The 20,071-nt window shown below is 62.0% G+C and overlaps 2 protein-coding genes across 6 annotated transcripts; both read left to right on the top strand.

The window, feature by feature from the left end:
* The first annotated feature begins 7 nt into the window (after positions 1–7).
* On the top strand, positions 8–14,388 carry LOC136112842 (dual specificity protein kinase CLK2). Of its 4 annotated transcripts, XM_065857741.2 has the most exons (20): positions 8–181; positions 1,613–1,782; positions 1,917–2,151; positions 3,811–3,907; positions 4,259–4,325; positions 4,983–5,099; positions 5,295–5,461; positions 5,923–6,017; positions 6,251–6,380; positions 6,672–6,754; positions 6,977–7,056; positions 7,192–7,282; positions 10,698–10,769; positions 10,853–10,993; positions 11,480–11,600; positions 11,693–11,821; positions 12,275–12,434; positions 12,686–12,787; positions 12,898–13,015; positions 13,119–14,388. In XM_065857741.2, the coding sequence occupies exons 2-20, from the start codon at positions 1,613–1,615 to the stop codon at positions 13,263–13,265; spliced, it is 2,322 nt and encodes a 773-aa protein (XP_065713813.1). In that variant the 5' UTR covers positions 8–181; the 3' UTR covers positions 13,266–14,388. The 4 variants fall into 4 exon arrangements, with proteins under 4 accessions (XP_065713813.1, XP_065713810.1, XP_065713809.1 ...); XM_065857738.2 differs by lacking the exons at positions 10,698–10,769; positions 10,853–10,993; positions 11,480–11,600; ... (3 more) ...; positions 12,898–13,015; positions 13,119–14,388 and adding an exon at positions 7,664–8,316 and having other exon boundaries at positions 3,814–3,907; XM_065857737.2 differs by lacking the exons at positions 10,698–10,769; positions 10,853–10,993; positions 11,480–11,600; ... (3 more) ...; positions 12,898–13,015; positions 13,119–14,388 and adding an exon at positions 7,664–8,316.
* Positions 14,389–14,508: 120 nt separating this feature from the next.
* Positions 14,509–20,017, top strand: ENTREP3 (endosomal transmembrane epsin interactor 3). Of its 2 annotated transcripts, none has more exons than XM_065857730.2 (12): positions 14,509–15,458; positions 16,080–16,136; positions 16,249–16,359; positions 16,518–16,643; positions 16,712–16,819; positions 16,969–17,129; positions 17,232–17,331; positions 17,403–17,487; positions 17,589–18,158; positions 18,266–18,331; positions 18,533–18,795; positions 19,298–20,017. In XM_065857730.2, exons 1-12 carry the CDS (start codon positions 15,240–15,242, stop codon positions 19,466–19,468), a joined length of 2,037 nt encoding a protein of 678 aa, XP_065713802.1. In that variant the 5' UTR covers positions 14,509–15,239; the 3' UTR covers positions 19,469–20,017. The 2 variants fall into 2 exon arrangements, with proteins under 2 accessions (XP_065713802.1, XP_065713801.1); XM_065857729.2 differs by having other exon boundaries at positions 18,263–18,331.
* Positions 20,018–20,071: the final 54 nt, after the last annotated feature.

Below are 20,071 nucleotides of genomic sequence, written 5' to 3'. Positions count from 1 at the left end.
CGCAGCGTGCGTGCGTGCGCGGCCCCGCGGGGACCCGGATCGGCGGCGCGTCGGGGCGGCGGCAGCGAACGGCGGAACCGGAGCAGCTGAAACGGGGAGGGCCCGGGATTCCCGGGGAGGCTCCACGGCCGCCATCACGGATTTCCTGTGGGACAAGCGCACCGGGCTGGCTGCGAGGACGGTGCGGAGCGGGGCGGGGGTAGTGGGCGGGTTAGGCCGCGGCCTCTGTGGCTGGCGGGGGTGGGCCCGGTGTGTGCGGCGCAGGCCTGGGCTCGGCGGCGCTTCGCGGGGCCTCGGGTTTCCAGGGGGGGAAGAGGAGCTCGGATGGCCCGAGGAGCCCGCGGCCGGGCCCTGGGGTTCCGCTTGAGGTTCCCCCCACCCGCCGCCCCTCCCCGGTGTCTCCCGGTGTCCGAGTTCCCTCCGTCGTTTGGCGCCGGTGTTTCCGCTTTGGGCGCTCGGCGAGGCCCCGCGCTCGGTGGAGGCCCCACCCGGCGGCAGCGGAGCTGAGTGACGAGCGCGGCCGCCATCATCGTCCCCAAACCGGTTCTAGAGCTGCTGGGAAGCGCTTGGGCCTCCTCGGAACGGCCGTGCCCGGCCTTGGCGGGCAGCCAGCGGCGTCTTTAATTAAGTTAATTAATTAAAGGCTGGAAGCGGCGGTGAGAGCCGAACCAGTGGGGGGGACAGCGAGCAGCCCCATAGAGCCCGGGCTGACTCTGGGGGTGAACCTTGCGTGGTGTCCCCGTGTCTGCACTGCACCGGGGCGGTTTTGCCTTTTGGTGGGTCTGCTTGGGCTGTCGGTGTCTGCGGGGCGTTTTGGGGAGAAAAGCAGGCATTTGGGGGATCTGTGGGCATCGGGAGCTCCTTTGGAATGAGGCACGTTTTGCTGGTTGATACTTCGCGGCGAAAATACGTGCGGGGAACGTCTTAGAGCGGCGGGGCGAGGTTTGGCAGTGGGAGCGGGGTCTGAAGGATTTGCGCTTTGTGGCCGGTACCCCGTATGCAGAGATTTCCTCCCTTCCTCTTGGTTCACGTCCCACCGGAGAGGTGGAGGTGAGCAGCCCTTCCCTCCAAGGTGGGGTCTCCAAAGGCTTCGTTAAGGCCTCTGCACGTGGCCAGGCTGGTTTTGCTCCCTGGACGCTCTCAGGCCCTCCCTGCTCGCACTGAGAAGCGCAGATGTCACTTGTTTGGCAGGAAAACAGTGACATCTCACCAGGAGCTGCCGCTTGGGTGTCTCCAGTACTGGTGCGCAAGCACAATTGATACCATGAGCTTTGCTTCACCTTCTTTTGGTGTTTCCCTCCTTCCTGGGGAGCACGGTGGTTTAAAAGAGAGAAGGTGAAAGCTCCGAAAGTGCAAATGCTATTCCTGGAGCTGTTTGTAGTAGAGATGAGGGCTGAAAAGGGGAAAACAAACTGGAAGAAAGAACCACAGCAAGCACAGCCTGTGCGGGTGGTCACATCCTCTCTCGTTTGGGGTCTGGGGTCCCTCAGAAGTTTGTCCTCTCCCTCTCAAATCCCTCCTGCGCTCCCAGACGTGCCGGTCGCTGGTGATCCGTGCTGGTTTCCCTCGGGTGGCCGCCTCCCCAGGTCATCCCCGTGTGTTGTCCCCGCAGATGCCTCACTCTCGAAGGTACCGCTCGTCGGAGCGCAGCAGCCGCGGCAGCTACCACGAGCGCTACAGGAGCCGCAAGCACAAGAGGCGGCGGACGCGGTCGCGGTCGAGCAGCAGCGAGCGTGACCGTCGGCACCGTCGGGAGGACAGTTACCACGTTCGGTCCAGGAGGTGAGTCCACAAAGGCGAGGTGTTTCTGGGGGGTGTTTCTCCAGCTCGGCAGCCCGTTTTCTCGTGTGCTCCGAGCTGGAACTTTCCAGGCTGTGTTCATAATCGAATCTCCTCAACTTGCATCCCCTCCCTAGCTACGACGACCACTCAGCCGACAGGAGGGCCTACGACCGGCGTTACTGTGACAGCTACCGGCGCAATGATTACAGCCGCGAGCGAGGAGAAGCTTACTATGAACCCGAATACCGTCATTCCTATGAGTACCGGCGCTCCCGGGACCGCGAGGGCAGCTACCGGAGCTGCAAAAGCAGCCGGCGTAAGCACAGGCGGAGGCGGCGCCGCAGCCGGTCCTTTAGTCGCTCCTCATCGGTGAGTATCCTGCTGTGCTGGGCCTCCCCCTGTAACCTTTCTCTCCCAGGTGACAAGCTGGGTAAGTAGACAACTCACTTTCTAACGCTCTCTCGGACTCGGCTTGAGAAATGCGTAGAAAGCTTTTTAAAGACAGCGGTTCCTGGCCGCCGTCCTGATGCGCCAGCTGGGCGCACGCGGCTCCAACCCTCTCCCGGTGTTGCCCGCGCAGAGGTGGGAGGAGGACAGGCGTACCTTGCGAGGCTGGCGTGTCCCCCGGGGTGGTCCTGGGGTCCTCAGCTCCTTTATCCCTGCAGAGCGCTGCTTTTGTTCAGCGTTGCTCATTAAGAGCTGTCCTAGGAACCCCGGCCAAGCGCAGTCTTTTGTGTGAGGTTTGTACAGCAACATTCAGCTGGTCCTGTTCCCAGAGAGCTCGGTCTGCCTGCGACGGGCTGTTTAGTCCCTGGGTTTTGGGCCTATACTCTGTGGCAGGAAGCCCCCAAAAGTTCTCTGAGAGTTAGATCCGAGCGAGATCCCTCTGGGCGGGCCCAGCTGATGTGGGATGTCGTGCGAGGGGCTTTGCGAAGGAGCTCGTGAACTGCTCAGTTGAGGTGGAGGTAGCAACCGCCACAGGTTCTTCCCAGCGGTGTCCCTGCCTTTTTCTTCTCGTCTGTTCTGCTGTTCACTTTCCACTTCTGTTAGGGCCCAGCCACGCTCTCTGCTCTGCGTGTGGAGCTCTCCGCGTGGTCTGGTCTGTTCTGGCTGGATGTCCAGGGATGGGAACGGGGGCTGGATTCGGGTCCCAGGTCTGCTGGCTGGTTGCTCCCAGGTGTGGGGATACTTAGCTGAAGAACCGAAGGCAGGAATTTTCTCTTCTCTGGCATAAACCTCTTTATCTGCCTCATCCCAGGCTGTCCCTGTTCCCTCTGGGGCCTCTGCTTCTCTCCTGGAAGTTAGTCCTTCCAGGTCAGCTTCTTTGAGGGAGGGTCTATGAAGAAGCGTCACATCTTTCCCCCAGGCAGTCACTCGTAAATCCTCTCTGGTTTTGCATGGATCGTTGTACTGAGAATTTACTCCCGAAATCTCTGACTCCGTCTTTTTCCGAGTGTCGGGGCTGGGGGAAGTGATGTTGGGCGGTTGTTGGAATGGGATGGGGAGTGTCCGCGTGGCCCTTTGCTCGTGCGGGACTTCCCGGCGCCTCCTTTCCGCGGCCACCGGCAGAGCTGCGCTCCGGCCTCCTCTCTCGGCGTTACCCAGGACCCGAAGGGCCAGCGCCGTTCCTCTCTGCGCGTCCCCAGGAGCAGGAGCAGCCGGCCCCTCGCTCTGCCCCTCTCTGCTCTCTCACTGGTTCGGGTGGGGCTGTTTGTAGGTTCTTTTATTTTTTCTTTTATTTTTTTCTTTTATTTTCCTTTTATTTTTTTTTTCTTTTTTTGGCTACAACGAAAAGCAAACTGTTTTTTTCTTTTCTGAGCTAGTGTGTTGTATCTTGACATGTTCCCTTGCAATATCCCTATCGTTATATATTCCTCTGTGCCGTATGAATTGGCTGGGAATCTCCTCCTGCAACCCCTCCTCAAACAACCATGTGAATTTGCAAACCACCCAATGCGTGACGCTGGCTGCTGCGCTGGTTTGAAACTCTGGTTGCTGAATGCTGAATTCCCTGTCTGCCTGGGCCAGCAGCGGAGTCGACAGAGCAGCAGAAGGGCCAAGAGTGTGGAGGACGACGACGAGGGGCATCTGATCTATCGCATCGGCGACTGGCTACAAGAAAGATGTACAGCCAAATCGTAACATAATTTAGCTCTCTAGTTAAGCTCCCATCGCAGTCGCAGATCTGTCTTATCTTTCTGTTTCGTTTTATTTTCACTGTTTATTAAAGAGAAACCCTCTCCTTCTCCTCCCCCCCTTTTTGTTAAAGCTACGTTTATATTTTTGTACTGTTCCTGAAGTTGTCAGGGAATTAGGGCAGTTGCCTTGCGCAGCCGGTGTCGGCCTTCCGCTGCTCCGGTCTCTCGAGCTGTGTGCAGGTTTAGGTTGCAATGCATTCTCCTCTGCCTTGTGTATGCGCTGCAGCCAGGTCCTGCTCACTCCCTCATCCGTCTTCCTCTTTTTCTCTCCCTCCCAGATGAGATCATTAGCACTTTAGGGGAAGGCACGTTCGGCAGAGTGGTGCAGTGCATCGATCACCGCAGGTACGTCTGCTCCTGGCACGGGGAGGGGGGAAAAAGAGACCACGGCTGGCCATGGAGCTTTTTGGGCTTTAAACAGAGAGACCACAGGTGGCCATGGAGCCTTTTGGGCTTTGAAAAGAGAGACCATGGCTGGTCATGGAGCTTTTTGGGCTTTAAACAGAGAGATCATGGCTGGCTCTGGAGCTTTTTGGGCTTTGAAAAGAGGCACCACGGCTGGCCATGGAGCTTTTTGGGCTTTAAACAGAGAGACCACAGGTGGCGATGGAGCTTTTTGGGCTTTAAAAAGAGAGACCATGGCTGGTGATGGAGCTTTTTGGGCTTTGAAAAGAGAGACCATGGCTGGTGATGGAGCTTTTTGGGCTTAATGTGGCAGCCTGGGGGTGAAAATGAGTCTCTTGGTTTCTCTGCTGGTCTGAGTCACCCCTTGGGTCACCCAGGTGTTGGAGAGAGGTTGAGGGAACCTCAGGGCTGTTTGTAGGGAGGGAAAAGGCACTGTTTTGGCAGATATCCCATAATAACAGCCGCCTTCTGGCTTGAGGAAAGGTGGCGGAAGGCTGTGCCGCACAATTCGTGGGATTAGCCTGGTTTAGAAAGACCTTTTCGCTTCTTGGTGCAGCTCAGGGGTTGATCTTGCACTTTCCTCCCGTTTCTGCCCAGGGGCGGTGCACGTGTCGCTCTCAAAATCATTAAAAACGTGGAGAAATACAAAGAGGCTGCTCGACTGGAAATTAATGTGCTGGAGAAAATCAACGAGAAGGATCCCGAGAACACGAAGTGAGTGGCCTCGGTGTTAGAGCGGAAGGGCAGCATCACCGCTGCAGGGATGGGGTGGGAGAAGGCACTTGATTTTGTGTGACCGAGTTAATCCATAGGTAGATTTTTGGCCGTATATCAGCTTGCTGTGGGGTACAGGGTGAGCGAAGGGTAACGCAGACGCAGATCTGTCCTGAATAATGATTTTCCTCGCAGTCTCTGCGTCAGGATGTTTGACTGGTTTGACTACCACGGCCACATGTGCATCTCCTTCGAACTGCTGGGGCTCAGCACCTTCGATTTCCTGAAGGACAACAACTACCTGCCTTACCCCATCCACCAAGTGCGGCACATGGCCTTCCAGGTGTGCCAGGCCGTGAAATGTAAGTGCCAGGCTGTGAAATACAAGTGTTTGCTGCTCTTTGTGGGTCCGTGACCTGGAGAGCTGGGAAGCTCCCAGTATCCACGCCAGTTCTGCAACTGGTGGCCTAAACAATGAGTGTGTGCTGCGCCAGTCCTGGGGCTGAGCCTTCCTGCCCCCCAGCCGTGAATGTGCGCTTGGAATGAATCCTTTTTCTCCTGGTTGTAAAGTTTTCCGATGCTTGTGGGCTGGCAGGAGCTCAGGGCGCTTCAGCCTTCACCTCCGCACACATTGTGGTGATCGATACGCTTAAATCTTTGTGCTTCTGCCAAAGCATCTTGGCCTGGACCAGCCTGATTATTCACCCCCAGTTCTAAGTGTGCGCTAAACTGGTGCTAACAGGAGCAAACTGAATTAATGGTGGGTGGGTGCGGCCTCCATCTCCTTCTGTTCCGTCACCCCCACTCTTGTTTGCTTCCGCAGTTCTCCATGACAATAAACTCACTCACACTGACCTCAAGCCGGAGAACATCCTCTTTGTGAACTCTGACTACGAACTCTCCTACAACCTGGAGAAGGTAACGGCTCTGCCTCATCTTAGAGCTTTGTTCTTGGTATCGCTGACCTTACCAGCAGGCGGGAGGGGTTGGAACGTGGCCTCGAGAGACATGGGGGTGACAAAACATTCATGAGCACTTGTTTGGGGGCTGTGCCAGCGCTAACGTCCCCTCCGAAGCTTTCCCAAAGCCTCAGCTGCCTGAGGAAGGGGCTAATTCTGCATTAATTAATACGACCGTTCTCCCTGGCGCAGAAGCGGGACGAGCGGAGCGTGAAGAGCACGGCCATCCGAGTGGTGGACTTCGGCAGCGCCACGTTCGATCACGAGCATCACAGCACCATCGTCTCGACCAGGCACTACCGGGCCCCAGAAGTCATCCTGGGTAGGTACCGCTCGCTCTTTCTGCAGAGCTGCCCGCTGGATTAAATAGCTGTCCTGGGTTTACCCTGGGAGATAAGTGCTGTATTTAACGTGATCTACTATTTTCTGGGAGGGTCAGCAACGTCCGAGCTGGTGTTTTGGCATTGCTGTCAGCTGGGCAGTATACTGCCACCAACTTACCAGGAGCGTGTCTGGAATGGGAATTGTTTTTCCAGTTAGTTTTGAAAAGGGAGAGGGATTTGGAAGCTTAGGCTGTAACTGGATCCTTTATTTAAAACCCATTTTCTTTTAGAGCTTGGCTGGAGCCAGCCCTGTGATGTGTGGAGCATTGGCTGCATCATCTTTGAGTATTATGTGGGTTTCACCCTGTTTCAGGTGAGAACTGTGCGCTGTGTGCCTACCTCCCAAGTGCTGAAAGAGGATGCTGGCTGTTCCAGCACAGCCAGGAGCCTCTGGGACTGATGGGCTTCCCCCAGCACCGCAGTCTTGTAGAGACGACCGAGGTGTTGCCCAGCGAGGGGTCCTGAGGTAGAACGGGCTGGAGGCAGAACAACTGCAATCTGTTCCGTGCCTTCCCTTTATGTTTCTCTCTCTCAGACGCACGACAACCGGGAGCACCTGGCCATGATGGAGAGGATCTTGGGGCCAATTCCTTCTCGGATGATCCGCAAGACGAGGTGAGCGCGGCCGGCTGAGCACTGCGGGCTCGCCGGCTCTTTCCTGCTTCACGTGTAGCGGTTTTCCTCGAGGGATCATTGCTATGAGACCTTTTGTGCTCGAACGTGACGCGTCCCCACCTCTTGCTCCGACAGGAAACAGAAATACTTCTACCATGGCCGCCTGGACTGGGATGAGAACACTTCTGCTGGCCGCTACGTCAGGGAGAACTGCAAGCCGCTGCGGGTAAGGGGACAGGCAGGACACCTGGTTGCTTTAATCTCACTGCAGAGTCTCGTAGCTCCTGTGTGGGTTGTGAAGATTCTTGCTCTGGGCAAGGCTGGGCCACCAAAAGTGTAGGACCAGTGTCTTCCCAAAGGAGCCTTGGGGCCCAGACATAAACTGGGAAGACTGCGTCAAGCTGAGCTTAATCTGAGGAGGAGGAGGGCACACAGACCGCAGGAAGTGCTTGGGTGTGGAAACTCAGTCGTTCCACGCTTTGTAAAGCAGCCCAGAGTTCAGGTGTAGGATTAGCGATGGTTGGAACACACCAGTTCAGCCAGGGAAGGGACTGACGGGACGGGGCGCGGTGTCCTTGGCCCTAACTTGTCCCCTCCCTCTCCCCAGCGCTACCTGAACTCTGAGGCCGAGGACCACCACCGCCTTTTCGACCTCATCGAGAGCATGCTGGAGTACGAGCCGTCCAAGCGCATCACCCTGGCCGAGGCCCTCAAGCATCCCTTCTTCGACATGCTGGAGATGGAGCCGAGCACAAAAATGTGGGACTCTAGCCGGGACATCAGCCGGTGACGCCACAGGTGCCCGCCTGCCCGCAGATTTTAGCCCCCGTGGAGGCCCGTGTGATTTCAGACACTTGGTGCTTTTGTTTTTTAATATATATACATGAGAACTCCTCCCTGGACACATTTGTAAAGCTGTTAATATGTGAGATACTGTAAATAACCCATATTCTATATCGGCCTCTGAGCACCGCAGGCCCGACCTCCTGCTGCCGTTACCGTGAAACGAGGGGGCCTGTGTGTCCATATTGTAAATACCTTTGTTCACATGTTGCTCTGTCTCCTGTTCTCCCCCCTTGGTGTAAATACTCCAGGACTCGCAGCTCTTCTGTAGCTCATCTGTTTCCTTGTAAGTTATGAAACTGGTGGGACTGCATGGGAATTATTTTTTGGATCAATGTCATAGCCCATCCCCACACCAGAGTTTTATAAGAATTTTGTACAGTCTTTGTGGAAAAATAAATATGAAGTGAAAATAAACCTCCCAGTCTGGGTTTGGACCAGCAGCAGCTCCTCTTGGGGCTGGTCCAGGGTTGGATTGGGGTCCTGAGGGGCAGGGGCTGTGCAGAGGGAAGTAACACACGGCCTTTTTGGGGAAAAACGGCTACTTTGTGCTACTGAAGGAAACTCCAGTGATGAAACCATCGTCTGGTGTGGGTGGCAGCAAAACGCAGGCTCCCCTGGGATCAGTATGGAGGTGGGGTATAGAAGAAGGAGGACAGTGGGTATTCAGGATGCGTGTTGCAAATCCAAGTGGAAAAGATGCAAAGGAGCAAATCCAGGTCCTTATTTAGCACGAGAGAAACCTCTCCCTCCCCGGATGGGACGGCTGTTGGAAAGCGGGTTCCCCGGGTGCCACATTCAGCTCGCAAGCACACACCCCGTGTCTCTCTGTGCCTTTTTGGCTCTCAGATGCTCCGCAGCGAGCTTTGGGCTTCGCGTGGGAGTCGCTGGGGCCGTCTCGGGCCTGACGGCAGCTCCGTGCAGACATTTTGCCAGCGAGTCTGAGGAGTCTCGCTGGGGTGGTGTCTGACAGAGCAGACTTTGCTGTGGCACCATCTGTGCGTGGCAGACGCTGTCCTGGCTCTGGCAGCACACAGAGGGGTAAAGGAAGAGTCTTTGCGAGCTTGCGATCCTGATTTAGAGTCTCCTGTGGTATTGCTTGGCCAGGGAATGAGAGCAGGTGAAGAACGAGTCCTGCTGTGCGCGTAGCCGCCTCCTGGGTGAGTCTGGATGAGAATTGGGTTGAACAGACTGTCTCACTTAAAGAAACAACCCACACTGATGCCCAAAACCTGAATTCACAGCTCTCACCCTCCCAGCGGAGAGCGCGGCTCGAGGCGCCGGCTGTCTGGGCTGAAGCGGGAGCTCAGGGATTTGTGTGTAAGTTTGTAAGTCTGTGTTCGGAGGCTGAAGAATATTTTTAGTGCTGAGAGCCGCGATGGGAACTGGATGCGGGTGCAGAGAGACGTGGAATCCCCGGCTGGGAGGGGACGTCGGGATGCAGCCCACGTGCAGCTGGTAGCTCATGGAACTGGAGATCCCTATAAATAACTAGTTCGGGAGACAAATACGTTAAATTCCTCACGCTGCTGGTCGTGACTTGAATTCTTACCCTAGGGCTGTTTTGCTTCTACAGGGTCGGGTGTAAGGTGGATTCGGGTGGGCTCAGGGAAACAGCTGCTCCGCAGCACCCCTACCAGCGCTGGGGGGGCTGCAGGCAGGGTGGAGGTGAACGGTACTGGTGCTGTCTGGGTAAGAGGCAGGAGCTGCCAGAGGGGTTTGGATGTGAGGCCTAAGGGGGATTTGGCAGGAGGGGTCTCCGTAGGCCAGGCTGAACCAGCCATCGTTGGGCAGGAGACATGGTCCTAGGGGACCTGGAACCAGGGGGGCGCCAGCTGAGGTTCCACAGGAAGGGGTCCAGGCGGTTTGAATGTCTGCAGAGAAGGAGACTCCACAACCTCCCTGGGCAGCCTGGGCCAGGCTCTGCCACCCTCACCCCCAACAAGTTGCTTCTCATCTTCCAGCGGAACCTCCTGTGTTCCACTTTGCACCCATTGCCCCTTGTCCTGTCACTGGGTGTCACCCAGCAGAGCCTGGCTCCATCCTCCTGACACTGCCCCTTTCCATCTTGATCCCCAGCAATGAGTCCCCCCTCAGTCTCCGCTGCTCCAGCTCCAGAGCCCCAGCTCCCTCAGCCTTTCCTCACACGGGAGATGCTCCACTCCCTCCAGCATCTTGGTGGCTGCGCTGGACTCTCTGCAGCAGTTCCCTGTCCTTCTGGAGCTGAGGGGCCACAACTGGACACAATATTCCAGGTGTGGTCTCCCCAGGGCAGAGCAGAGGGGCAGGAGAACCTCTCTGACCCACTGAGCACCCCCTTCTAACCCATCCCAGGCCGTTGCCGTTGCCGTTGCCGTTGCCGTTGCCGTTGCCGTTGCCGTAGGCCCCGCGTTCCCGTAGGCCCCGCCGTTGCCATGGGAACGCGCTCCCGGCGGGCACTGGGCGCGGGGAGGGGGAAGCGGGGCAGCGCGCCGGCACGTGACTCTGAGCCATGTGGCCGCATCACGTGCTCGCCTCCGCCCGGCCCCGCGCATGCCCGGAGGCTCCCTGCAGTGGCGCGCCGGGCGGTACCGGTGACGTCACGACGCGGCGGCCAATCGGCGGCGGGGGGGCGGAGCCGGCGGCGGCGCTGAGGCGGTGGCAGCGGCGGCCCCGGTTCGGTTCCCGCTCCCGGCCATGGCCCAGCGCGGCGGCCCCGCGGTGCTCCCGGACAACCCCTTCGAGGTACAGCCCGGCCGCGGCGGGAGGGACGGCGGCGACGGGCCCATCCCCGACCTCACACCCCGTGTGTCTTGCAGGACCCCACGGCGCTGCAGCCCCGGCCCGGTCCCGCGGCGCTGGACTCCTACAACCCCTTCGAGAGCGGCGCGGTGAGCGGGGCGGGACGGGGCCGCTTCCCGCCGGCCTTCCCGCTCCACCTCCCCCCTCACCGGCCGCTTTCTTCTTCCTGCAGCCGCCGCCGCCCTACCAGGCACCATCGGCGGCCCCGCCGCCGCTTCCCCCGGCCGGGGTGTCCCCGCCGCAAGCGGCCGCGCAGCCCCCGCGGAGAACCAGCCCCACGGAGCCCCGCAACTACGGCTCCTATGGCACGCAGGTACCGGGGACGGGGACAGAACGGGAGCCCCAGTGAAGAGAAGCTGCTAATTTAATGTAGGCTGTAATTAAGATACAAAGGACGTACCCACCGTTAGCCAATTAACACGACCGGTGCTTTCTGACCACCTGCAAAACGAGGGGGTGTTTTTTCAAGTTGTAGATCCTTCTGCACAAAAGGGAGACAGGAGGTTCAGTAACACACTGTTAAGAAGCAGAGTGCTTAGCTTATGTTTAATTAATAACTAATAGATGTAAGTAATTATGAGTAATTATAACTAACATCAGTTATTTCTTAGTATAGATGTATGTCAACATTTTCAACAATTGTAATGCACTTGTAATAATTATGTGAATGTAAGTAAGGCAAGAGCACCCAGTCTTTGGAGCACTCGTGGAGGGTGATCCCCGGCGCTGATAAAGTAGAGAATGCCTCTGCTGTTGAGCTGATTTCTCCGTTTCAGCGGGTTTTGTGCTCTCCCCGCAGGCCTCGGCGGCGGCCGCCACGGCCGAGCTGCTGAAGCGGCAGGAGGAGCTGAACCGCAAAGCGGAGGAGCTGGACCGGCGGGAGCGGGAGCTGCAGAACGCGGCCCTTGGTGGTGCTGCAAGTGAGTGGCCTGGGGGACAGCGCAGGGACAGCTGCCACCTCCCCCGGGGCTCCTCCAGCCGCTCGCTCCTTCTCGCTTCCTTCTCTCCGCAGCGAGGCCGAACAACTGGCCCCCGTTGCCGTCGTTCTGCCCGGTGAAGCCTTGCTTCTACCAGGACATCCCCGTGGAGATCCCCGCTGACTTCCAGAAGACCGTTTCTACCATGTATTACCTCTGGATGGGTGAGTGGGAACTTCAGGGCAGATCCTGGGAGGAGGGAGAGGAACAAGCGGCGTTGGGCTCTTCTCCCGAGCAGCGAGTGAGAGGAAATGGCCTCAGGTTGCCCCAGGGAAGGTTCAGATTGGATATTAGGAAAAAGTTATTCATGGAGCGGGTTGTGGGGAATTGGAACAGCAGTGCTGGAGTCACCATCCCTGGAGGGGCTGAACAGACACGGAGATGAGGTTCTCAGGGACATGGGGCAGTGCCAGGGGTGAGTTAACGGTTGGAATCGATGATCTTGAGGGTCTCTTCCAACCAAGATGATTCTAAGTGTCCTGCATGCGAGCGAAGAAGCAGCGGCCGTGATTAACTGGAGCGGTTGTGATTAATTAACACACGGCCTGGGGTGCTGACCCCTCGGCGTGGGGAGCGGGATCCCTGCTCGGGTTCCTGACCCGTGTCCTCTCTCTCAGCCAGCACCATCGCTCTCTTCATGAACTTCTTGTCCTCGCTGGCCTGGTTCTGCGTGGACGCCTCGTCCGGTTCTGGGTTCGGCCTCTCCATTCTCTGGGCTCTGCTCTACACGCCCTGCTCCTTCGTCTGCTGGTACAGGCCGATGTACAAAGCGTTCAGGTGCGTATCTGCTCGAGCAGCGGGGAGGGGTTTGCTGCATAGCTGGTGCTCCAAACTGGGGTGACTGGGCTGCTCAGCTGAAGAGCCCCTTGCCCAGAGCGTGGCACCGACAGTGTCCCAGCTCCGTGTGGCCTTTTGGGCTTGGGGACATGGTGATTCGGCGCTGAGCTTCGTGTTCTTGCGTCCCTCGCTTTAGGGAAGGTTTGCGAGTTCTTTCCTGTGGCCTAACCTCGCCTGTCTCTTTCTCCCAGGAGCGACAGTTCGTTCAACTTCTTTGTCTTCTTCTTCGTCTTCTTTGCCCAGAATGTGATGTACGTGCTGCAGGCCATCGGCATACCCAACTGGGGATTCTGGTGCGTGTTGTGCTGGCCCTGGGGACCCCCAGCCAGCCGAGTACCCCAAAAAGAGAGGAAGCAAGTGGGGAGGAGGGGGAACCTGCAGGCAACCACCTCGTGTTTTGCAGTGGCTGGATATTGAGCCTGATAGCGCTGCGCAAGAACACAGCCGTGGCCGTGATGATGATCATGGTGTCCTTGTCCTTCACGGGAGTGGCTGTGTTGGGCATCATTATGCTGAAAAAGGTGAGTTGGGATCGACTCCTGGGGAAAACGAGGGCAGGTTTTGGCACAGCTCCGTTCACCTGGAGGCCTTGAACTTGACCCCGAGCTTGGCGCTCTCTCCCAGATCCACTCTCTGTACCGCCGGACGGGCGCCAGCTTCCAGAAGGCGCAGGAGGAGTTTGCCGCGGGGGTCTTCTCCAACCAGGCGGTGCGCACGGCGGCCGCCAACGCTGCCGCGGGCGCCGCCACCAACGCCTTCCGGGCACCCTAACCGTGCGGGGGCCCCGGTTTTCCATCGCACGTGGGCTCTTTCCGAGGAGGAGGAGGAAATCCAATTTGCACTTTCATTGGATCCCCGTGTGTCTCGCATCAGCTGGCAAGAGGCTGCCTCATCCCAGCTTGGAAGTGCTGGTGCCCGAATCGTCTGCTGCTCTCACCCCCTTTCCTCGCGGGCGGAGGCTGTTGTGGTTTGTGCTGGTCCCTCGTCCCTCGCAGACTGGGGAAGGAGCGGGGCGGGAGGCGGCGGATCCCCTCATCGCCCCCCCTTCCAGCGCCAGCTGCTGGGGACAGGAGCCTCCTCCAGATGTGTGACAGGGACCGAAACAGCTGCTCGGCTCTTACCCACCTGGTGCCAGCACACATGTGTCCTGGGCCACGAAGGGTCCCCGTGTGCCCAGTCCCAGGGCGGGCAGGGTCCAGCTCTTCCTTTGGGGCTTTTTCCTGCCTTCCCCTTGCAGCGGGAGCTGCTTCCCCACCGAAAACGTTGTCCCATTCCTGCCCCGCGCTGCTGGGCTGGGAGGGAGCCCTGTTCCCATCTCTTTCCCCATCCTCTCCCTTTCTCCTTGGCTGAGCTGAGCCTGCTCCAGGCAGGGGGGATAAGGGAGGCACAGGGGCTGGGTGCTGGGGGTGGCTCCTGGTAGCCCCTTAGCTCCCTCCTCACCTCCACCCAGGGGCCAAACGGCTTCTCCCTTCATCCCCTGGGTCCAGCGACCCCTCGCAATCCCCAGCACTCCTCCCCGTGCCCCTTCCCCCTCTTCCCTTTTTGGGGGCCAAGCTGCTCCCTGTATGTGCCCCTACTAACCCCCAGTGTCCCCTGTCCCGTGTGCCAGTGTCTTTGGGGATCCCCGACCCTGTTCCCGCTGCGCCGGGTCTCATGAGTTCTGCTTTGCCCCATCTCCGGGGTTTGTTCCCGCTGCTTCTGGGCCAGCGAGAGGGTTCGTGCCTTCATCCATGGGGACCAGTGCCTGCAGCTGGACCTCTGTCCCCTCCCGCTGCGGGGGGCTGGCGCTGGGTGACAGCGGTGTCCCCGCTCCCGCCGCGCCCTCCCGTGTGTTGCTGTGCTCGCCGCCGAACCGCCTTCAGGTTTTATTTAAGGAATAAATGAAGTTTCACTCCGTGCCGCCTCGTCTCTGTGTTCCAGCCGGGAGCGGCGGGGCGGGCCCGGACTACAGCTCCCGGCGGCCCCACTGCGGGGGCGGCCCCGCTGCGGGCGCGGCCCGAGCGGCCACCGGGCGGCGACGGGAGCGTCCCCGGAGCTGCCGCTGCGCCTCGGGCTCGCCCGCTCCGCCAGCCGCTCTCCTGCCGTAACCGCGGCCACCGGCCCCGCCGGAGCGGGGGGTTCGGCGGGGACGATGCTCGGCAGCATCCCGCCCACCGGGCGGCCCCGGGAGGGGCCAGGGCTGCGGGGAGCGGGGCGGCGAGCCCGCCCGTAGCCGCCCGCCCGGGGCCGGGGGTGCTCCTGGCAGCGGGAGCCCCTGCGCCCGGTGCCGCCGGAGGATGCTCCAGGGCGGCGGCCGGAGCCTCGCCCGCGGCTCCCGCCGCCCGGTGCTGCCCCGGGGGCCGGCGGGCCCGGGCGGTATGAACCCCCGGCGGGGGCCCGGTGCCCGAGGGACGGCGACAGAGGAAGAAGCCCCGGGGCCGCGTTCTGGCTCCGGCCGGGAGCTCTAGGCCGGCTCTGCCGCCGGCATGCGAAGGTACCGTTGAGGCCGGTTCCATTGCCGCGGCGCCCCACGGAGCTTCCTGGGGGCCCGGTCCCGCGTGGCCGTGGGCGCTGCCCCAAACACCCGTCCCAGGGGACTGGGAAGAGCTGCCGTCAGCATCCTTCTACAAGGCGAAAGGTGGAGGCTGGCCTGTTCTGCAGAGCGTCCGTTCCTGCTTCCCCGGCACCGGCTTCGTCCTGGCGCGGTGCCGCCGGTTGCCCCGGGGCTCCGGGGCCGGTTGTCCCCGGTCGCCGCCCGGGGCAGCCATGCCGTCCCCCAGCGAGTCCAGCCGCTCGCTGACCGGCCGCGCGTCCCGCAGCCTCACCCACCTCCGCGTCCAGCGGACCTGGCTGCAGATCCTGCTGGTGCTGGGCTTCATCCAAGTGATCCTGGGCGTCCTGATCGTCACCTTCAGCCTGGTGGCGGCCACCATCACGCCCTCCACCAAGATCCGCCACTCCTGCCCGTCCTGGGCCGGCTTCTCGGTGAGTCTGGGGTAGCGTAGGGCGGGTCAAGCACAAACCTGCCCTGCTCGGGTCTACATCTCCCTGGATGCTGAATTTGTCACCGGTCCCAAGGGAGTGTGGCCCCGCTGCTCCCCCACCCTCTGCCTGTGGCTGCCGCGGTGCATTGTGGGAGAATCCCGGGGGTTCCCCCAGGGTGACTGTGTGAGGGATGGAGACCCCTGGGCGCAGTGCAGGGTGCAGTCGGGGGGTGCATGGGGTGACGTGCTCCTGGTCACACCCCGAGCAGGTTTGTGCAGGGAGGGATGCGCGGGGCGCTGCGGTGGCGGCGAGGGGGACTGGGTGCTCTGCCCATGGCGTTCGTGGGGTGGGGGCAGGACCCTGGCAGGCCCTTGGTCACCAATGGTGACCGTGCAGCACTGATCCTGGCCCAGAGCACCCGCAGTCCCCAGGCTTTCCAGTGCCCTGAATCAGCAGTTTCTCCCTGCTCGTGGCACCGTTGTCCCCACCGCCCTGCCACTCCCAGGCTGGTTCTGGGTCCGCAGGGCTCGGGGGGCTCTGCCCATGGGTGGGGGCTGCTCTGGGCCCCTCCACCTGGTAGAGACCCCTCCTCATCCTCACCCCCGGCTTGTGCATCCGCAGCTGGCGCTGTCTGGGCTTGTTGGCATCGTCTCCTGGAAGCGGCCGCTCACGCTGGTGGTAGGTGGTGCAGGGGGGACAGGCTGGGGAGGGCAGCATGGAGGGGCCAAGAGGCTCCCCATGCCCCCCCAGCTCTGAGCTCAGCTGGCAGTCCCTCTCCTCCCCACCGCAGGTCACCTTCTTCACACTGCTGTCGGTGCTGGGCATCATGCTGAGCCTCGCCGGGTCCATCCTGTCCTGCCAGAACGCGCAGCTGGTGACGTCCCTGGGGGCCTGCGAGAGGGTGAGGCCGGCGGGGGGGCTGCGGCAGAGCCCCTGGGCGGCTCGTCCGTGGCTGCGGAGCTCTGGGGACACGGGGAGCTGCAGGGCAGGGGACGCACCGGTGGCTCTTGGGGAGGGGCCGAGCACCCAGATGTCCCTCACGGCGTTCCTCGTCCCCAGGAAAGGGACCTGTGTGTCTGCTGCCAGACCCGCGCGGAGCCCCCGCCCGCCTCCTGCAGCCGGCACAGCGAGATGCTCACCATGTACCCCAACCCCGACTGCCGCAGCATCCGCGTGGCGCTCAAGGTGGGGGACGCGGGGGGTGCCCGGGGAGCGGCGACGCGATGGCCACGGCTCACCCCGCTCCTCCCCAGGACCTGCTCTTCAGTGTCTGCGGCTTGACCGTCTTCTCCACCATCGTCTGCACGCTCTCCGCCGTTGTGTGCTGCATCCAGATCTTCTCCCTCGACATTGTCCATGTGGTGAGTCCCAGCGCTGGCCCAGGACGGGGGTGGCCCTGGGCTGCGATGGGAGGACCTGGCCCCAAACTGGGTGTGGATAAAGGCCCAGGACACACGTCCCTTGCTGGATTTCTGGGTGGGGGTCCCAGCTCTCCCTCCTCTCCCTGCAGCTGGTCCCCCAGCGCTCGAGCTCCGTGACACTGGAATGCACGTCCCCCCCCGACACCTTTCTACAGAGCATGATGGACTTCGAGGAATTCGTGCCCCCGGTGCCACCACCCCCCTATTACCCACCCGAGTACACCTGCAGCTCCGAGACCGACGCGCAGAGGTACCGGGCTGGGGCGGGATTGGGGGCTCCGTTTGTCCCCATGCAGAGTTTGTCCCCAAGCAGAGTTTGTCCCACCTGACGTGGCTTTCCCTGCCTGCACAGCATCACCTACAACGGCTCCATGGACAGCCCCATGCCGCTCTACCCCACCGACTTCCCCCCGTCCTACGAGACGGTGATGGGGCTGCGGGGGGACAGCCAGGTGGGATACGGGGGGGCGCGGGGAGGACCGGGCTCCCGCTCTGCCCGCGCCCTGACCGCGCCGCCCCGCAGGCCACCCTGTTTGACTCGCAGCTGACGGACGGCTCGCACGCCTGCGCCTGCGACCGCGTCCCCTCCATCGTGCTCAGCGGAGAAGGTGAGCGCGCCCGGTGACACCGCGGGACGGGACGAGGACTCGCGGGGACGCCGGCCCTCCCCGGCAGCTCTTCACCCCCGCACGCCCTGCTCCTCTTGCAGTGTCCATGGACAGCGGGTCCCTCATCATGTCCGAGATCATGGACATCCCCGGGGACAGCAGCCCGTCGGAGGACTCGTGCCTCCTGGAGCTGCAGGGCTCCATGCGCTCCGTCGACTACGTCCTTTTCCGCTCCATCCAGCGCAGCCGCGCCGATTACTGCCTGAGCGTGGACTGCGTGCAGTGCAGCCACCACGCGCGCAGCCCCACGCTGGGCTTGCAGGGCCCCTTCGAGGAGCGCCCCCAGCCCCGGGTGCGCGGGGAGCGCTCCTACTCCTGCTCCACGGAGGAGCCCACGCACGACGGCATCTTGGTGGGGGGAGCCGTGACCCACAGTTGCAACCGCCTGGAGGGGCTGGCGCGCTGCGCGGGGCCCTGCTTCCCCGAGGTGCGGCTCAAGGACAAGGGCTCTTGTCAGGGACGTGGTGGCCGCTCCGCAGGGCCCGGCGCCGGGCGCCTCGGTCACCCGCGGCGCAACAGCGAGACCTCCTGCCCTTCGTCGCCGGGGCTGAGCCAGCGCCCGCTCCTGAGGTCGCACAGCGACCCCGGTGTCCTGATGGGCGACCGTGCTGGTAGGTGACACGTGCGGCCGTGTCCCGGGTGCGCCGCGGGGTTTCGGCTGCATTTGTGCGCTGGGGGGGCTGCTGGAGCCTGAGCACGCTCTTTCTGCTCCCAGCAGATTTCAGGGAAGTACTTTATACCAAAGCACTGGAGGACACTGTGTCCAACTCCTCTGCGGATACAGGTCAGGGCATGGATATACTGGGATATACTGGGAGGTGGGGAGGGGCCCCTGCAGCCCTTTGGGGGTCAGGCTCACCCCAGTGGGATGATGGAGATGTGCGCTGGTGCTGTTGTCTATTGGGAAGGGGGGACAGCGAGAGCCCCGTGGGTTTTGGGGACATGGTGAGCGGTGTCCCGGTGCTGAGCGGCGCTGTCCCCGCAGGGCTGTGCTCGGCAGCCTGTCTGCTCCGCCACCCACACTGTGACTCCCCCCTGCTGCTCCGGGCCGGCTCGCTGGGGAAGGACAAACCGCTGCCCTCCAAGAAGGCGACGCAGCAGCTCTCGCAGACCACCACCCGCTCCCTGGGGGACCTCAAGGTGTGCCGGGGCACCCGCGGGCTGGTGGCCAGGTTCCTGCAGAGACCCCGGCGCAGCCGAGCGCCCAGCGTGGAGCTGCCCGGCCACAGCGCCCAGGGCCACAAGCAGGTGAGCTCCAGTAGCCGCGGTGCTCCAGAGGACAGGGCCGGCTCCTCCTACCCGGGGAGCCCCATCCACACCCTCTCCACTCCCCACTAGAACGTTTACACCGGCCCTTCTGGGGTCTCCGTTTCCCTGCCGTGCACCCCTCGGTGCATGGGGCTGCAGGCAGAGCATCTTTCCCATGGCACTGTTGTCACCCAGCCCTTCTGGGCGTGCCAGTCCTTTCCCCTTGGCCCCCGCCGTATCTGCGAGTGGGAAAATCACGTGTGTCACAACACCTTTGGCTTTGTCCCTGAGTCACCGCAGCCCGTAGGCAGCTGCTGGGACATCCCGTGCTCGTCTCACGGGACGCTGGCGACCTTGGGAGGCCCTGATGGGAGTGATCCCGTCCTTAATGACACCGTCCGCGTGTGACACACGCCTCTGCCGCCCCCGCTGCCCCGTCCCGCTGGTGCCACGGGCAGGGGTGCTGCCCGCGCCGCCGCAGCCCGTCCCCACGGGGTTGCAGGTTCCCTGGAGCGCCTGGCCGGGAGCGGAGCGGCCCCAGGAAGGCATCCACCTGCAGAGCTGCGGGGACCTGAGCTCCACGTCGTCCCTGCGCCGGCTCCTGTCCACCCGCCGGCTGGAGCGCGGCCGCCTGCGGAGCCTCGGCGGGACCTGCAAGGAGAGCGTCCTCTGAGCGCGCAGCCTCCCGCGGGGACCCCGCTGCGGGGACGGGGGTCCCGCTCGGGGCCAGGGCCCTCGGACGTTGATTCTCGGCAGGGCTGGGTCCTGCGCCAGCGCCCTGGGGGCTCACGGGGTCCCTTCCCCAGGGCGAGGGGCTGGTCCCCTGGGGTGGCCGCTGGGGGCCGGGGCGGCCGTGCCTGTCCCCTGCCCTGTCCCCTGCGCTGGCCGTGCCTGTCCCCTGCCAGCCGTGCCTCTACTCCGGGATAGCCACGCCTGTCCCCTGCTGTGTCCCCTGCGCTGGCCGTGCCTGTCCCCTGGGGTGGCCGTGCCTGTCCCCCACCCTGGCTGTGCCTGTCCCCTGCCTTGTCCCCTTGTGCCAGCCGTGCCTGTCCCTCATGCCAGCTGTGCCTGTCCCCTGCCTTGTCCCCCGCCCTGTCCCCGTGCCAGCTGTGCCTGTCCCCGCGCTGGCCGTGCCCGCCCCGGGGTCCCCAGGCGCGTTGCGGGGCCGGTCCCGCGGCGCTCGCACCCTCTCGCTAGAGACCGAATAAAACGTGGTCACGTGGTCGCCTCCCCCGCTCGCTCCCGGGACCGTGCGGCTGGCGGCACTGGGGAGGGG

This window comes from Patagioenas fasciata, chromosome 30 (genome assembly GCF_037038585.1).
Source record: "Patagioenas fasciata isolate bPatFas1 chromosome 30, bPatFas1.hap1, whole genome shotgun sequence".
Lineage (NCBI taxonomy): Eukaryota > Metazoa > Chordata > Aves > Columbiformes > Columbidae > Patagioenas > Patagioenas fasciata.
This window is presented reverse-complemented; position numbering and strand designations above follow the sequence as displayed.